We start from the raw sequence: 18,478 nt of genomic DNA, 5'->3' as shown, positions 1-18,478 counted from the left end.
CTTTCTTTCTTTCTTTCTTTCTTTCTGGTTGTTAAGAAGGAGACCAAATGGACGACATCCTCAATGAATCACTTCCTGTTTAACTTTAACTTACAGAAGGACAGACCAACTGTTTCAGCAGTTTAGTATTCTCTGTTCAGCAGACAGGTGCTCTGCTTTGGAGTGTGACGATGTTGTTGAATCCACCCCAGCATGCAGTTCTAAACTCAACCACTAAGAATTTAAATCAGAAAGCTCTTAGTAGTTTTTAGCGGGAGCTGGCTCAAACACAAGAATTACAGTTGCACAGTCAGTTGAAATAATGATTTTATTTTGCAGTCATGCAATAGGTGGATTGTAAACAGTTGAGCTATGTCTGCTGTTCACTTTATTGATGTTAAGATATATGTTAGGCCCTGCAATTGACTACTGAGTTTTTCTATAGTTCCCACCAATCGTCAACAGAGATATTTAAGCAGGAATTCTCAAAGTTTTAACTACTGAGGGCTGTTTTAGGGACTCAGTATTGGATTGAAGGCCTCCCAAGAAAAAAGTCGTGTCAGTTTTTTTCTGAAAAAATTAGTCTTTTATATTACATGCTTTCTATGTAATACAAAAATATAATATTTTTTAATAATTTTACACGGTTTTATGACTTTTTGGCAAGTTCCTGCAATTTTTGCATTACGGCGTGATTTAGCCTATTTTCCACTTTGTATTGTGATATACTATAGTGACATATAGTGGGGTTACAAACTAAATAAGGTTGTTCTAACTGTTAATCAAATATTTTATAGGAAGCATGCATTTTTATGTCACCTTTACTCAGTGGGTTGCCATTGTCCCACAGACTGCACTTTAAGAACTCCTGTATGTAAGGTGTGTTCTGAACAAAAAAGTTACATTATTAAACTTTGTTTCCATTCAAACTGTTGTCCTTCTTTGTTTCAATAGCTTATCACTTTAAGTTCATCTTACTTGAGCATATCGAAGCAATCAGTTTCCTGATATTTTGCTAGTAAGGTGAATGCTTAAACTTGTAAAGTTAACTTATTTTTACGAGTACTGCTTAATTTACATGACTCATAAATTTAAGCAAACAAAATTGACATTTTATAGTTAACCTAACTAATGATTTTTAGTTAACTTCACTCAGGTTTACTGATATCTGAGTTGTCTAAACACAGTTATTTTCAGCTTTAACAACTTAAAATGAATTATTTACTTTACTTGGGAATTTTGAGGCAATCAGTTTCCTGACTTTTTAAAGTAAAGTCAGCTTATTACATTTTACAGTGTACTTCGATCTATTGGATTAGCTTCTTTATGTTTTAGTTTTTCTTTGATTTTGTTCAAAGCAGATGACATGGCTGAATGTCAGAGCAGAGCTTCCTACGAGTTGCTTTTTGTTTACCTGTAAAACAAGGAGATTAGGTGATCCATAGGTTATCAAATATCCCCCAGATATGTTTTCAGCAGTATAAATACCTATAAATATAACTACCATTACTGTCAGTGTATGTTCATCTAAAATCACAACATAATGGCAGGAGAAGCAGAACGTAGGTGTAGAAAGGTCAAAAGTAAAGCAGCAGATTGTATTTAGTTCAACAGGATTTATCATCTCTTGTTGATGCATTTGTTACTGTAATGATCTTATCACAGTGTGTGTGTGTATCACTAAGTGTTTTTGGAAAGACAAATGTTTTTGTTTTGTTTTTTAATTAGGAGTTCCAATCACTTCAGATTACATCCAGGCATATCTACACACAGAGTGTAACTTTAGCTTCAACTGCATACTGATTGAATACACTTTCTGCAGTGAATGAATGAACATAGTTACTACTATTATTAGGCGTAAAGTTGGAAAGATATTCGCAGATACGGACTTCCGGCATCAATAATTCATTAAATATACGTTGTCAAAACATAAACAATGCCTCTTTCAAATTGTTAAAAGGTAGACAATGTGCTACAAGCCCAAAAGTCGCTGTCTTTAACCTACTAAAAATTAAACGTTCTGGAAGTGTGCTCTTACAGATGAGCAGGGTTAAGGTATGACATTAAAGCTTCTATATGCTGCATTTAGAACCACTGGCTGTCCTCAGGCCTTCGGCATCTATAAACAAAACAAACCTTCCCTTTCCCTTCATATTTTATTTACGTCAAGAAAGGTTATATACGTAAGACACAACAAAACATAACCCAACAACAACCAATAGCTCATGCTAACATTACAAATGGATAATAGTAATAATGAGCTTTGGCCAACTTCTTCACTGTCTTCACTGATCTCTCTATTTCTCAGCTTGTTTCTATAAAAACAGAACCAACCAACAGTTTCAAAGGGAGGGACTCACATGCATTAACCCCATGGAGCCCAGTGTAGCACCTCGACTGCATTTTCATTTTTGATTGGCGGTAGATTTGAAACCAGATCAGATGCTGCATATAAACACATTCCAGTTAATTCTAATTCTGTGTTTTGGGTAAGTAGCGTGTTGACTGTGGAAAAGCAGCTATGAGTATAACGCCTGATTTGGGTCCACCCCTGTGACAAACCCTGAAACCCACTTCATGCTGCGATTGATCAGATGTGCAGATCTGAGCTTCCTTCTCAAACTATTTCCTTTTGTCATTATTAAAACAACGATTTCCAACCCACTTTGTGTATGCAAATACCTGAAAACCTACAGATTTCTCCAGGGAAACATTGCCCCAAAGAAACTGTTTTTTTTAAAACCATCTACAGGAGAGCTTAGAATGTTCAGGTGCTGGTGACAAAACACTGCCGGTACTTTTAAGTCTAGAACGTCTAGAGCTAACCCAGCCAGTGAAGGCAGTGAGTGCTCGCCAAACAGAAAATCTTAGGAAAAAATACTGATTTGCTTCAGCCCCATGTAGACACATCATGAAAGCTACTAATGGTGGAGGTTCGCTGCAGTAGCATGTCAAAGTCATGAGAGTGCAGCTGTCAGATTTGAAGACTGCATTATCACTGTTGGCCATTAAGTTCAATCTGTCATTACTTGTCAGCAGCGGCACCGTGCTCATCGTGCCGAGTGAATGGAAATGGCGGCTAATAATAGTTTATGATAAACAATCCGCTCTCGTGCAGGTGGTTTTCATTACGTATGCTGTCATAACGCAGCGGCACAATGGCAGGAGGTGGGAAGAGCTGCTTTAATGAGAGCTCTCCATGACAAGGTTGTGGCTTTTCTGTAAAACTCCTCAAGATTAACAATGACATTTATTACCTATTCTCTGGGGTGGACTTTAATATGTAGATCCCATGGTGCCATACAGCCTTACATGTGTGGATAGGTTATAGGTAGGATTTTGATTCCAGTGGTAACATCCACCACATGTAATAATGAGTTCTACTGTGTATGTGCAATTTAGTGCTGAACACTGACAGGATTATGAATATAGTTTGTTTTGTCAAGAAAAATCACAGTGTGAAGCCCTGCCTGTGTACATGTTCACTCTTTCAGCAGCAAAGATTTGCATTTATTAATGCGTGCAACAGAGTGAACGACAGACAGAAGATGACGGTGAAATGCGGAGAGGCAGCGGATGCTACAAAGAAGACGCTGACATATACAGACTGATGGATGGGTGGTAAGGGAAGAGGAAATTTTAGGCCCGTGGCAGCGTGTCTGCTTCTGTCGATCTTATTTGGGTGACACTGTATGACAGGAAGCTGGCAGAGGAGCTGGCTGACCCCCCCCTCACTGGAGGTCACAATAGACATTACTGAGCGTACACAAACACACCAACACCTAACCCAGACTGAGCAAAGCTTACATTAAGCTAGTGTGTTAAAGTAGGGGCAACGGCTGGAAATGAAAACTTATCATGTGCCGGCTGGATGATATGAAATAACCACAGGCGTTCTAATTTCTTTATAACGGATTCAAAGCCTGAAAATGAAGGTATCTACTTCCAGTTTTAAGAAATGTAAACATTAAAGAATAAAGGAGTGTTCCGATACCTAAAGCACCGTACTATACAGTAGATCAGTGCAAGATTTAGCATGTCCCGATACATAGTATGCTAAATGCAGTCTGCCAAAATACTTGGATGTTCTACTAAATCTGATTGGATTTTGCAGAATGAAAACCAGTGTACAATTCTGGAAACTCTCACCTACAATCTTCTATGCAGCTGTGTCAGGTTGGGATGTCTTACACAAGTGTAGGCAAGAGTCACCAAGAGCGCACCGACTGATGATCATTTTGCACTACAGACTGCGATGGTGAAAGCTCGGTGTATTCATACTGTATGTTGTACTTTGTAAGAGCAGGTGTATGTAGATGTATGGAAAGTAAAAGACAAAAGCATGTGATTTGGAATGAGGCCAAAAAGTCTACATTCATGCAGTCAGTTTGTAAAACTGCATGTAGCCTTAAGGGTGTTTTCAGATGCTCACAGTGACAATGGTGACCTACTTACTGTACGTGTCACAGGTATGATCACTATTACACTAACACTAGTTGCAAAGTACAACTGGGGCTGATGAGAATGTCAGTTTTGCAGCTATTTGGTCTTAAAACAACATCTTGGATAAAGACAAAATTTGGACCCAAAGACGGTACTAAAAGTGTCAGAGCCAAAATTATTTATCTATCACTCACACACTAATGTCTGCACCAAAACTGATGGCGATCCATTTAGTCGACAACCTGCAATATTTCAATTTGGCATAAAGTTTGTCTGACCAGTATTTCCAATCATAGAGCCACACTGCTAGCATGATAGATGCTTTAAGGGAAACTGGATATGGCACCTTAGTCTTTCCTTCTGTGCTTTTGGACCTCTAAAGTTTAGCCAACATCGACCCCCACTTGAGCTGACTGAGAACATGTCCAAGCATGTCCAAGAACTCAAATCTGGTGACTTCTTGGTGGTCCTCTGCACACATTTTTCCAGATAAATGAACCACATTTTGATACTTCAAAGAACCATTTTATGAGATTTGCAATGCTCAAGTTTTGTTCCTTTTCCAATGATTTGTTATGAATAAAGAAATATTGTCTGGGGGCCAGTATGCATCATGTGATGAACATCTAATTATAGCAACATGATTTGGCAACTAAGCTGAAATGTATCATTCCTGGAGACTTAGCCAACCAAAAACAGCAAAAAACTAACTTTGCTCTGACAATCTGGTATTTCTGACTCTTGCTGTCTTTTCAGATCATGACATGCATCAACCTGGTCTGTGCATCATCCTTTTCCCCCTCACTAGTTGCTTTTAACCAGTACCACTGAAGGATCTACCTCACGCTGCCTCAGGGAAAGGACTGGGCTTTTTGTGTCTTGTACTACTTAATAGCTTAAATGTATTTTTTATGGGGTAGTTAGGAATGCAGTGTTAGGGCTGTTTAGTTTAATGGCACTCTGTGGATGAATGAAGACATTCATAATTCAAAACGCTTGCGTCTCGAGTTATGTCTTAAGTACTTTTCTATATTAATGTTTATTGTTCATCCCTTGCTTGCGAGAAGAGCTTCCTTGGAAGGAAACTGCATCAAACTGAACAAATATTAATCATGCATTTCATGTATGAGCAGCTGATAATGGAAAGAGAGAAGTGAAAATTATAAAGTTTGAGCTTAAAGTGCATTTGACTATATTCTCGTCCCATCCAGGAGAATAGTTTTTACTCCCACAGGACCAAAAGTTCTTCCTCTGTTATTTTTAGGTTGGGAAAAGCTGATGTAGTTCCTCAGGTGAGGCCTAGCCCATCTGATCCTATTATCAGTCTGATCATCCCTGCTGTCTTAGCCCACCGTCAGTCTATTGTTCATCTCATTATTTTTTCTCACATTGATTCTTGGATTATGGCCTCCTGTCTTTTCTCTCTCAGTCTTTATCTGACTCACCGATCGACTCTTCAGAATAACTAAAATGATAGTTCTTTCTTTTCATGAGACTCATAATGCTGCCCACAAATGTTTTTCTGTGTAAGTAAGAAATCGTGATACTGGTAAACAGAAAAAAAGGGCCTTCTGCAGCATGGTTGACTCACAAAAATGTGAGTGTGTTGTAAGGGAAACAACAAATTCTGCAGACATTTCAGTGTCAGGGACAATTACACACAGTGGAGTGTGTAAACGGAGAGGGGAGGTTTCAGGCGAGCATGAAAACATGGCGTGCCACCTGTCTAACCTGAAATGCAGGAATCCTGACAGGTAGGATCACAGGGTTAACCACTGACTGACAAGGTCGTGATCAAATTAGCATTTCAGTCAGAATCATTACATCAGGGCTGTTGAGTAAATAAAAAAAAATCTTTTTTGAGCAGTCCCTGACAAAAATCTCGACAAAGAAGCTGCTATGCAAATATTTAAATGTCAGAAAATATCTGACACACACTTTACAGCACCTCTTACACGCAGGTAGTGAATTTTAACAACATGTAGCTCAACTGGCTGAAGTAAACAAACTGACACCAGCATCTAAATTAGGGAAGCCAAAAGCCAAAAGCTGTTTTACGTAAAAGGGACATCCAAGATAGCTCTCAGCAGCACGCATGCGCTCATTGGAATAGTGCTGCCTTCATGTGCCCTTTATAGACTCCGGCATCTGAAATTCAAACTTAAAACAGTCTGTGTCCCAACTTAGTGTGTCGACTTTAAATATTGCACCAACAGTGTTCAAAAATAGAGAAATAGCTAATGCCATGCAGTGGTTATAGGTGCTACTTTATTTTGAATGTACTGTGTGAAAACGTCTGCTACATAGGGACACAATTTACAAACTGGGTATTGTATTCGGCCCTAATTTATTTAATTCAAAGACGAACTGTATAATAATTAAAGTAATAATGAACAGAAATAATGTTAACAAAAATCTTTATTGGTGGAGCAATTGCATAATCAAAGCTACATAAAGCTTCAAAAGGCAGCACGATACAAGAGACATTGTCATCTAAACTCAAAAGACAGTTAAAAACAACATATTTACCTGTTGTGTGTCTGTTTTTACAGAGATAGCTAGATATATGACAGCTTAAAGGAAATAAAAACTTGAGTAGAATCTACAAATGCTCTTGTAGTGGAAAACATGACAGATAGTGTGTTGATTTTTAATGTTTCAATCACTTTTTTTAAACATAGAAATGTGTTTGAAGAAGAGATGTAAAAGAGATCAATTGATTTCTTGGGTAGACTGTTCCAGAACCTCGAAGCCCTGACTGCAAATGCTGTGTCCCCTTGAATTTTTTTTTGAGCCTCTGGAACAGAGAAAAAAAATCTGGTGCACATGGTAGGAAAATGTCAAAAATATAAGTAGAAGCGAGACCAAGCTGGGCCTTAACAGTAATCTTAAACTTACATTTACTGTGAGCCAGTGTAGAGAGGCTAAAACAGATTTGTAGGTTCTGCCTTAACCAAAAATACCGGAAGCAAAAAAACAGTAAAAAAAATATTGTAAAGCAAATAAATGACATAAAATTACATATTAACAAGACTCGTGTATTTTTTAAAAAAATGGGCTATTTGTGGTCGATGAGACGAGGTCACATATTTTCACTTAGGCATAATGTGCACTTCACCCACAGCTGAGGCGGTAATTCATGTGACCTCCCATTGGAAGACCGACATTTCCGACAGCATTTGAAGGCAGCACGAACAGCAACACATTCCCAGCAGCACGCAGCGCGCAGAGAGCGATGAGAGTCCGCTAAACACGCCAGAGAAACACGTACCTGGATAAAGGAGCCCGGAAAGTGAACACCGTGGGAGGAGGAGGAAGCGTTGAGTCGCTTTTAAGCGGAGAGAAGAAAAAAAAAAACCCAGAAAGTGAGTTTTTACCAGCAACTGAGGGGATTTAATAATTGGACACGATTCGTGAGTGGGACCGTGGCAGATGTAAGATGACATCGATAAAGGAGGATTAAACTGCAGGGATGTTAAGAAAATGATGAGAACAATATCCACACAGTAAAGGAGGGACTCCGGAGAACACAGGGATGGCTTGATTTCTCCGCCACGGAGGAAGCTGGTGGGACAAAACAGTCACTCATGTTTCTGTTGAAGAGAAAGAAAGTTTGCTGCGCTTTTCTCGGATATAAGTGTACTCTGTGAGAGGCATCGCTGCTTGTGACTGTTTTATCACAGCCCGCCCGGTTTGGCTCATTATACATAGATATAAAAAACTGTCCACAATGTCCAAACCCGTGTTAAAGAAGAACCACTGGACCTCCAGAGTGAACGAAGTCTCCGTCTCCAAAGATGCCCGCGGTGACTTGAATGTGGCGCTGCGCGGCGGCGCGGAGAACGGAGAGTTCGCCTACATCGGCCAAGTTAACGAGGATGTGGTGCTTTACAAAAGTGGAACATTAAACGAAGGGGAACTTCTGCTGGAGGTGGAGAACCTCTCGATCTCGGGATTACCTCTGTACGACGTGCAGACCGTGATAAAAAACTGCAAAGGTCCCGTCAGGTTGAAAACTGTCAGGCAAGGTAAGAGCTGGAGGAGGCGCACACAGAACTCCATTCGAATGTTTGGCCTTTTAATGTTGCTCACTTGGCTCAAGAATGAAAGCGTTTGAAAATGTTTTTCCAAATCACATTTTTCAAAACAGACGAACACAATCTTCATTTCGGCTTGCACAGAATGTACTAAAAGCCTTAAAAAGCTACCTAAATAGACACATTTTCTTAAGTAATGTAGAGTTTTGGCACCGCTTTTAAAGTTGATATTTGTGTTAAAATGAATCCCACCAGGCGATATATCTCTTCATCAGACTTTAAAGTGGTGCTACAATTTAAAAAAAACTGTGAAATTTCACACCAGTCCAGCCAGGCTGCGTTAAATTTACACAATTTTGAAGGTATTTGAGTACATAAAATGCCACCTGTCAGGTCAAGGGAAGTTGAAACAGCACACACTTTGTTTATTCAGCTTTTCTTTTTGTTCTTTGTGTCCTTTTAAACGACTCAGTTGATGATTAATGAGTAGATCTGAGTTTTTCCAGTTACCATCTTTATAGAGGAAGAACAGACATCAATCACCTGAAATAATCATCCTCAGAGGTGTCACTCATTCCATGACTTTAAATGGATTGAGGTTGTTCTAATTAGGTGAGAGGCCTGTAGGAATATCAGGTGAATCACAGAAAACTGCACATGAGGAGATCAGTTTAGAGAACGCACACACATGGGCTGCCATACAGCTAAAGTGGCCTTGGCCTTCTTTACCTGTGGCTGTTGGGCAATACCTGTATATGATAACTCCTCAAACAGGCTAGACGAGCAACATTTTTTCCAGCACCGAACAGGAATGGGGACATCGAGCGTCTAACAAAAGCTGAACATCCGGCCAGTGTGGCTGGTCTGGCTAGTTCATGGTCAGCTCTGCTCAGCAGGGCTGGGCGTTTTGACACTGAGCCACTCTGACAGGCTCCCAGCGTGGTAACACAGACCGCTGAAGGGATGCTCAGAGCCAGGCTGGGCCGCTCCAGCTTCATGTAGAGACGCTCACAAAAGAGCAACAACTCTTCAAGGACAATTTCACATATTTACAACCTGCGAACGCTGGCAGCAGTATCGGCCGGGCCTGTTCTGAAGTGTTGTGAAAAGGTGCTACATGCTGGATTTAACACCCAAATGTCTCCTTGTTAATTTCAGGACAGGATTATGATAATTGGACACCTTAGTTGCAGTTCCAAAAAGTTACTCAACATCTTTTATTTTTGTTTATTGTAAATTAGGGCATCAGCTAACAATTACTGACATTGTCAGTCAGTCTGTTGACTATTTTTTCAGTTACGTTAATCGAGTAGTTATTTGATCAATAAAACACCAGGAAGTAGTTAAAACAATGTCAATCAGTGTTTCTCAAAGTCCAAGATGACATCCTTTAATTTCTTGTTTTGGCCACAACCCAAGAATATTTTACTGTTTTAAAGAAGGAACAAAAATTTGGCAACAAATCAGTTAACTGAAAAATAACTTCAACTCAGTTGTCAAATGCAGGAAAAAAAAACAACCTTCCACTTGTCCACTTTGGGATGGGAACAGCCCAGCTCTGACAAAGCCAGAGGCTGCTGTCACCTCCTCTCTAAGTTTTTTTTATTGTAGCACTGGACAGTTGTGTGCTTTCATTTTAAACAAATACCACCCAAGCAGATATCATTTATCAGTTCCTTCTCTCTAAATGACACCTTGTTAACCAATCAGTTCACCTTTGGTAAGTAGAATTCTTAAAATTTAGCATATAGGACCTTTATTGTGACGCTGATCGAAGTAAACTTTGTACGTTTACATATAAAATAATACAAACATAAGTTAGAGATTTAAGGCCCTGCACTGTTTTCACTTATTGGATAGTTAGACCTCTGTTCATGTTAAAGGTAGGTGGAGCTAAGCTGCTCATTATGGGATGTTGCCAAACGGAACCACAGGTGTTGGTAATAACAGTGAGGGCTGAAATTCTAAGCATCGTCCTCAATCATCATCAATTCCTCTATTATTGTGATTTTTTTTCTTCACCAATTTGTTCTTTTGTGCATCAGTTTGTTGTTCAAATGTCTTTAATAATGCAAAGCTGAAAAAACACATGATTTGGCAACAGGTGAAGATTTAAAACCCAGTGGAATATAATGCAGCGGGGCTTTGAGGATTCTGTGTTTCTGTAAAACATGAATGCTCCTGTTAACTTCTCAATTTGTGCACAGTCAGCACAAATATAAGCATAGTTTACTCCTAAAATCTGTTGTTTTTTTGTTTATTTCCTCTTTAAATGTATATTTTCTTTCATTTTTTTGATTTGTAAACCCCTTGAATTTAACAACGTGTATATGCAAAGCCTTCAGCTCATTTCAAACATATCACACGTAGGTTCCTAAAAGTAACTGAACGCAAGAATGCAACCCATTTTGCAGCTTCTTTGATGTTTTGACTGGCGGGACAACTACGCCTCTGCTTATAGAAATAAAAAAAGGTGTAAGTTGTCATCATTCTGACAAGTTTGGGACAAAGAGTCGGGGAGTTTTCAATCGTTGTCAGTCTTTACCAGCCCACACAGTCCAGAGAGACGATCTAATGAGGTGAAATGAAGCGCGAGTTTGGGTTGAAAGTAGTGAGAGTGTTCTAAAAATAAAACTAACGGCACAAATGTTGACATTTCAATATTAGTTTGGTTCCATTTTCAAAAATTCCTGCGTTTTTGTTCATCCTCGGATCCTGGTTAACATACTGCCCACCATTCATTAGCTGCAGTTCTGGAAAAAACTCCATCTGCAGGAGAAGTAAATCCAGTAGATCAGAGTGTCAAGAGGTGGACGTCTTTTTCAAGAGCTTGGCTGTGGAATGCTTTTTTTGGATCTTGAATCTTTGTTATTGTACAGCATGCAGACAGGGGAAGTGTCCCATTGGTCACCAGTGTAGAGTTAACAATGCTTCATCCTCCATTCTGGCTGTAGTTTGTAGTGACTTTAAACAATAGAAGGAAACTCACCCCCCCCTTCTTTTTTTTTTTTCCAGTACCCATCTGGGAATGTCGGGTGTCACTGCCGTACAACATCACATGATCAGATTCCATTTCAAGTTTTTAATAATTCACGCTGTCTGGGAATTTCCCTCCCTAATCAGCCTTAATTGGGAAAATATGCTTGGCAACAAGGGCCATCTGTAAAAATCTAAGTGACCTAATTTTACCCAGAGCTTGTGCCATTTTCTCACTTTAATTGTGCGAGATGTGAGGAGAGGTACCGCTCCATTGTCTCGGCTCACTGTTACTCACAGAGCCTGCGCTGCTGTTGACTGTCAGCTGCATGAAGGAAACGTGCTGAACAGTGTTACGTCGGGACTTTCAGCACTCTCGCTGACCTCTTAGCACACATGCGCACTTGAAGTCTGAGCTGATAAAAGGCCCTGTGGAGTTGTGCTGCAGAGATTGCCATGTTTGCTTGGGGTATCGGTGAAAAAGAACAACACACACATTTAGTCTGCAGATGACACACCCTTAACTGTGCTGCTCAGCCCAAACCATTAAGAGTGCACTTCAGTGTGCAGAAGCTGTGGGAAAATAACTGGATTATGTAATTACATACAGGCTCCTCACCCTTTCAAACAAGCAGCTATTGACCTTGTCCTAATGCATTTCAGTGTTTAACGCTCACACGGAGATGCACTGTAACGACACTGACAGTTTGCTGCGTTTGCAAACAAAAACTCACATTATGGTGTCAATCTGATAAACCCCCGGAGCTTCTTTATGGATAATCTTCATAAGAGCATGACCTACTGCTCCACATATGCAAGCAAACTATGGCTAATACACACAAGAGACACACTAATATGTGCTTGTGCAAACACAAAATCACAACAAAGAGGGTTCAGATTGAGACTGAATTAGTGTCATGCTCTCTCTGGCGTTAGCACACAGTCCGGTTCTGTTAATAATTTATGATGCTGTCTTTGTGTGTGTGTGTGATCTTGTGTATCTTAGTGCATGTCAGTGTAAGATGAGCATCATACTTGAATTTAAAGGTGGGTGATGTGGATATTATAAACATTATACCAGCAACTGTAGCTAGTGATGGTCTCTTGTGGGATTTTAACGCTCATGTCAGTGTACGAATGTGTGTTTTCCGGACATGAAAAATAGCACAGTGGCCCAGAGTTCGTGGGTTTCCCCAGGCGGAGGTTAGATGCTGTGTGTGGGTCATGTTAGTCAACAGGATTTGCCGCACGTGACCACGCTCTCACACACACCCGAGAAATTTGAATCCTTTTCACGTTAAACCAGCCATCCTTCTCCCTGACCAATTGGGAATCCCCCAACTCCGGCTCGCGAGGCGTGTATTTCTTTCCGAGCTTCATTATATTACAGAGCTGATGTGATGAATGACGCTTTACTGGCTATAAATTTCTGGAAGCAGAAAATATTCTCCCTTTCATAAGGCGGTGCGTGCTGCTAACTAGGGCCCTCCTGCACAAATTTACAACACTGTGTCTCTGCATTCAGTCCGGGCTGTGTGTGTGAATATGTGCAAGTGTTTCTGGTAGGGACTGCATATGGAAGTGTTTATTTCCTCTCTCTCAGCAGGAAGTTGGACACCCCTCCTCGCCTCAACTGTTCTTCCACCTTTGTATTCTCTGACAGCAGTGGAAGAACTTTGCTTCCTCCCTTACAGCCGGCTTTAGGAAAGATCTCTGGTTTTAATTTCAGGGTGTGTGTTTATATTTATGCGAGTGTGTGTGGGTCAGAGTCGGAGAGAGAAGTCACATGTGTACAGTATAAGCATCCTGCCTGCTTTGAACTGAAATTGTGTTGTCGGTGCTCGGCTTAAGCTCTGCGCTTAGATACGCTGGAGGGCCACTCGGTTACCATCTAAGTAGACCGTGAAATGCTGTCTCACTAATGCAGCACTTTTTCTTCTTTGTAATCCCACTAAGGAGGTCCATATGCACATGTGTACAGTCTGTCCTCTTGTTTGCTGAAAAATCGTCTTTCTTTTCCTAATTGGCTCAAGTGTAGGCTGTTGTACTGAGTGTGAATGGGGAATTGGTCACACTTGGCACTTGCAGTTACGCACACTGTCAGGCGAAGAGAAAGGCTGACTAATTTATGATAGGGAGTTTAGTAGAGGATGGGGAGGCGGGGAGGCAGATCCCTTTGAAGCCTGCTCGTCTCAAATTGTACACATGTGCAGTAGAGGAATGTAAACTTCGAGAAATACAGACACATTTGCCAGAAGTTCTTGAAAAGAGTAGATCTTTAAACCACAAGACATTATGAGCTGCTTTTTCCCCCCCAAATGATCTTCACTCTGCACTGGCAGTGAACTCTTTTACACAAGCATCCGTTGCTTTTTTTTAGCTGTTGTAGCTATCGCTAAGGAAGTGGCTGAAGAGCTCATTTACAGTTTCCCTTTGAGACCTTTCCAGTCCAATTCCAAACCAGCAATCTGTCAACACACTCTTTTATCGGTGGTCACTTCTCGGGGATTTTTTAACACAGTCATTAACCGGGCTTTGCTTTCTTTCATTTGTCAGACCACGAAATGATGAGCTCCTCGTGAGTGTTAGATAAACAGTGAAATGAAAGCCCAAAGCTTAATATCGGGCTGCTTTGGTGCAGTAAAGTAAGTGTTAACCCAGCCAAAGTGTAGGATGAGTTGACAAATCTGCTCAAATGGCCTCCATTTATTCCCACGCCGCCAATCCCACTGCCTGGTTAGCATAATCCCCCCAGCTGGGAGCCTCCAACCTCAGAACAGGTGAACGTCTTAATCAAAGACTTTATTCATGAAGCGCTGAGATCTTGAAAATATGCGTGCCTGAGATTGAAGAGGTTGTGGACAACATGAGTTAAAAAAACATTACTTTAGGCTTGATGAAAGTGCTTTTTGCAACAGTTTAACCCTATGAAGCCCAAAACATCTTTAAAAAATCTCCAGAATTAAAGAGTTTCTCTGTGAAGCCTGAAGAATTGTCTAATTTTCAACTTTCTGACAGTCGTTGAACTACTCATGTGTGGCATTTTCAAGAATGATTCACATCTAAGCTTACAATCATGATGGTTCATTTAAATCCCTTTATTCTAAACGCAGCAATTAAAAATTCACCAAAAATTAACTATATGCAATAGGACTGCAGTTATCGATTACTGCAATAATCGAGTACTCTATCAGTTATTCTGGTGATTAATCAAGTAATCATCTGTCTCATCTCCATTTTGGTATTCCTCGCTTGGCGTACACGTTACAGTATCAAAAGTGGAAGTGAGCGCACTCTGCAACAGAAGTAACCATCTGGGCGGAACACCGGTGGACATCTACGCTGTATTGTGCATTTATAGTGTAGTCTTTAGTGGATTAAACAAAGCCTTTTAGTAATCAAATTACTTGAGGAATTGTTTCAGCCCCAAAAGCAAAAAATTCCGTGTCCCTTGGCATAAACAAAAAGCTATTAGTGACTCAGCTGTGAACAGCAGTCACATGACAGAAATTCAGGGAGTTTTCGGCTGAACTGGGTTGAACTGAAGGCCGTGCTTAGAGAGAAAATAAGAAGCAAGTGGAGAAATAAAGAACAGTTCTACTAGTAAAATATCTATAGTATGTGAGGTTGCCATTTTTTTTCTCAGAGCTGGTAACCCGTGGAGACACTTGGAAAAAATGCTGTGTATGATGATTTCATGTGCTTCAAATTTCAGAAAAAATAACTTGGCTAACTTAGCTATACTGCACAAAAGGCATATTTCAGTTCTCTCTACTTCTTCTCCTGCTTCTAGACATGGTTGGGCTGTTTCCATTGAGAAGTTTGTATTGAACTGAAAAATGAACCTACAGTGAGTAAAAATGTGACTGCTTTGGACTCAGAGGATTAATTGAGGAAATTGCTTGCAGATTAACTGATAATTGTGGTAACGGTCAGTTGCAGCCCCAGTTTACAGCACTGATCAGTTTTACAGTGTTTGGGGTAACTGTACACCCTCCTTGGCACTTATCACATCCAGTGTTCTGTTTGGGCTTTCACCAATCCAAGTTTGTCTCACATGTGGAGAATGGGTGTGGTTGAGCCTGGGTTTGAATGAATTTTTGTGAAGGGGGTGTTTACAGCTGAGTTGAATGTGAAGTCCGTAACTGAGTAATGAAGCTATGTACCAAGACACCAACCTGCAGTCACTTCAGTTCTATTCTTTGTCCAGTGCTAAGCGGGGAATAGGATCATATGCATGCCTGCAGATAGTAGCGCTGTGTGTATGTATGTGTGCCCATCTATTTGTGTGCGTGCCAGATGAGCTGACGTGGCCAAGTCTTTCTGTCAGCTCTGCTGCTGTTAAACTCGGATGAGATGTGGTTATGCCTCTAGCAGGCATGACTAGGAAGCAAAATGATGGGATTGGTAGTGGCTGTGAGCATTGTTAATATGGCTGACACTAGAGCCAGTAGCAAGTTGATGTGCTCAAGAAAAAACTGCTACTAGGCTCTTCAGAAGTTGAAGGTTTTATAAGTTCTTTCCAGCAGGGACCGTACGTGTGCACAGAAGAGCGTTGTTAAGTGCTTGTACTTACTCTTACTCATGTTTCTGTAATGCCAACCTGCCAACATATTTGACTTCTTGAGATACACAACAGTAAAAAGGCATTTATATGGAGTTTAGTAGTTGTCGTTAAAGCTTCTTATCGTTCTAGTTGTGGTTGCACCCAGAAAATCCATCCTTTATCTCTCAGGCTCATTGGAATATAAAGGCCCTTTTCCCCTCCAGTCTGCTTCCTCCTTTTCTTTACCTTTCATTACAGTCCGGTTAAGGCCGTGGGGTCTGTTTACACAAATCCCATTAATGTGAAGTCTTTGGGAGGCTTACTCATGCACAATCACATGCACACGCAGACAAAACAAAGGAGTATCCACAGGTTTAGAGAATGGTCTCGCCCTGATTAAGAGGATTTAGACATGAGTCTGTCTGTTTGTCCACGGCAGAGCGCACTCACAAGACCCAAACTCCCAGAGTCTTCTTGGAGCAGCAATTATGTGGCTCACAACAACAATGCCCTGCCGAGCCACACTGCCTCATCCCTCCTCCTTTTGCTCATCTTCCTTTGCTCCATTCATCTCGCCTGCTCTCTATCTCTCCCCCTCTAAAGTCTTTATCTATTCTCTCCACGCTTATTGTCGCCTGAGTATGGGAATTGTGATGGCTCTTATTAAGGGGCAGCCCATTTTGGCAGAGTCCCCCCTACCCTGTTCCTTTTCCTGCCTAAGTCCTCTAATGAAAAGAATTGTCGAACAGGTCTTTTCACAGTTATGGATGGCATTGTGTGGCAAAGCACTGGGAAACGGCTTTATGTGGATTGCAACGAGTGTGCAGGGAGAATGTGATGGATTATGGGTAAATAAAACACTGAGAAAGATTTGGAAGGAAGGAAGGAAGGAAGGAAGACAGATTGGGAATGTGCTCTGATTTGTGGTTTGCAAATAACCTCTCATGTATTTGCTGATGAGTCTACAGTGGTGGTCTTCCTGGAAGCATTTAGTAATTGATGTGTATAGTCAGTGAGGAATTACTGCACCTACTTGCAACTAGTATTCACTTTCTTGGTGAGAGTTAGATGAGAAGATTGATACCACACATTGATCTGTGTGTACCATAGACTGTATATATAGTGGACGTAGCATCTGGCTCCAGAATTGAAGCCAACCCGGAAGTGTCAAAAATTTGCAATATCACGCCGTCCGCTAGGGTTGGCTCCAAAAAGCTTTTTCTCCATAGACCCCAATTCATTTTTGGAAAAAATAAAATTTGATAGACTGATTTTCTACAGCTCAGGATTTTTTTCCCGTTAGTTTTCATGGTCAAAATGAGAGATCAGGTGGCCGATCTTAAAATAAATCAATACTGAATTTTAAATAAATCGTTAAAGTTGGCGGAGCCAGGGGGCGTGGCTATACTTGATAGACAGCAACAGAAGCCTCTGCGGTAAAATGTGGGCGGGATAAGAGAGTCCTCAGCCAATCCTGCCCCTAGTTGCTCTCCGGTCCAGTCTGTTTGATGACGCTTTTTACGTCACTGGCTCCAGAAAATCCAAAACGGCGACCAGGAAGTAGCAAAATCCGGGCTTCATTTGCTCGGCGTTGAAACCAACGGGTGACGTCACGGTTAGTTTACGCCTGGTGTGTACCAAGCGTTTAGCAGCCGCTTAGCTTAGCATAAAGAATGGAAACGGGAGAAAACGGCTAACTTGGCTTTGTCCAAGTCTAACAAAATTCAGTGCAGTGTTTGGAAAACCTTCAGTTATTAGTAGTTCAGCCACCTATCTGGATTCTAGCATAGTTAAAGTTCCCATATGATGAAACTCCAGTTTTATTGTGTTTTAGATTTTTTATTTTTTTTTTAGAAACTCTGAGGTGTAAAAAAGAAACTGTGAAAATATGAAGACACTTAGTGCTTGTGTTCCTCCAGGCACATATAACTAGATGACTTCTGAGCTTTACAAGTCTGTAACAATTTTACTGAGTTTCTTTGTAGCAGCGTACAACGCAGGAAAGACCCCATGGATTACTTTTAGTATTGTTGGGAAAGTCACCACAACAAAAGAAAAATCTGTAGTTTTTGGACATTGTACAGACAATGTGACAAATGTTACCATTAGCTTTGATCATATGCCCACAAGTCAACGCACTGTGGAAGCTGTAAAGCTGAGGCACATTCAGAAAGGATGGAAACTTTAAGACAGTTGGGTTTCCATGCTACCAAAACATTCAGCCAGTGTTTACATCTGTTCACTTCTCTCCTGCTCTTTGTCATCACATTTACTGTACTTTAATACAGCCAAATCCCTGGTAAAGCTGTTCTTATCTATTTGATTTTCTGTGTCTGTTATCAGACTATGGAACAAGTATGAAATACTGACACAAATGCAGCCCATTGAGACTACTTGTTAGCAGTAGTTACTTCAGATTCATTGCCAAGCTGCTACAGCACCATTAAATTACTGATTTGATAATCACGGCGTTGTTTGACAGACTCACCAGAGACAT

The 18,478-nt window shown here is 40.6% G+C and overlaps 1 protein-coding gene across 1 annotated transcript in view; it reads left to right on the top strand.

Annotated features, from left to right (window-relative positions):
• The first annotated feature begins 7,644 nt into the window (after positions 1 to 7,644).
• Positions 7,645 to 18,478, top strand: part of magi1b (membrane associated guanylate kinase, WW and PDZ domain containing 1b) — a 161,771-nt gene continuing 150,937 nt past the window's right edge. The window contains 1 exon segment of the mRNA XM_051948779.1: positions 7,645 to 8,450. Within this exon segment, the coding sequence (XP_051804739.1) occupies positions 8,153 to 8,450 (298 nt within the window). The 5' untranslated portion in view covers positions 7,645 to 8,152.

Source organism: Acanthochromis polyacanthus, chromosome 5 (genome assembly GCF_021347895.1).
Source record: "Acanthochromis polyacanthus isolate Apoly-LR-REF ecotype Palm Island chromosome 5, KAUST_Apoly_ChrSc, whole genome shotgun sequence".
Classification (NCBI taxonomy): Eukaryota; Metazoa; Chordata; class Actinopteri; family Pomacentridae; genus Acanthochromis; species Acanthochromis polyacanthus.
This window is presented reverse-complemented; position numbering and strand designations above follow the sequence as displayed.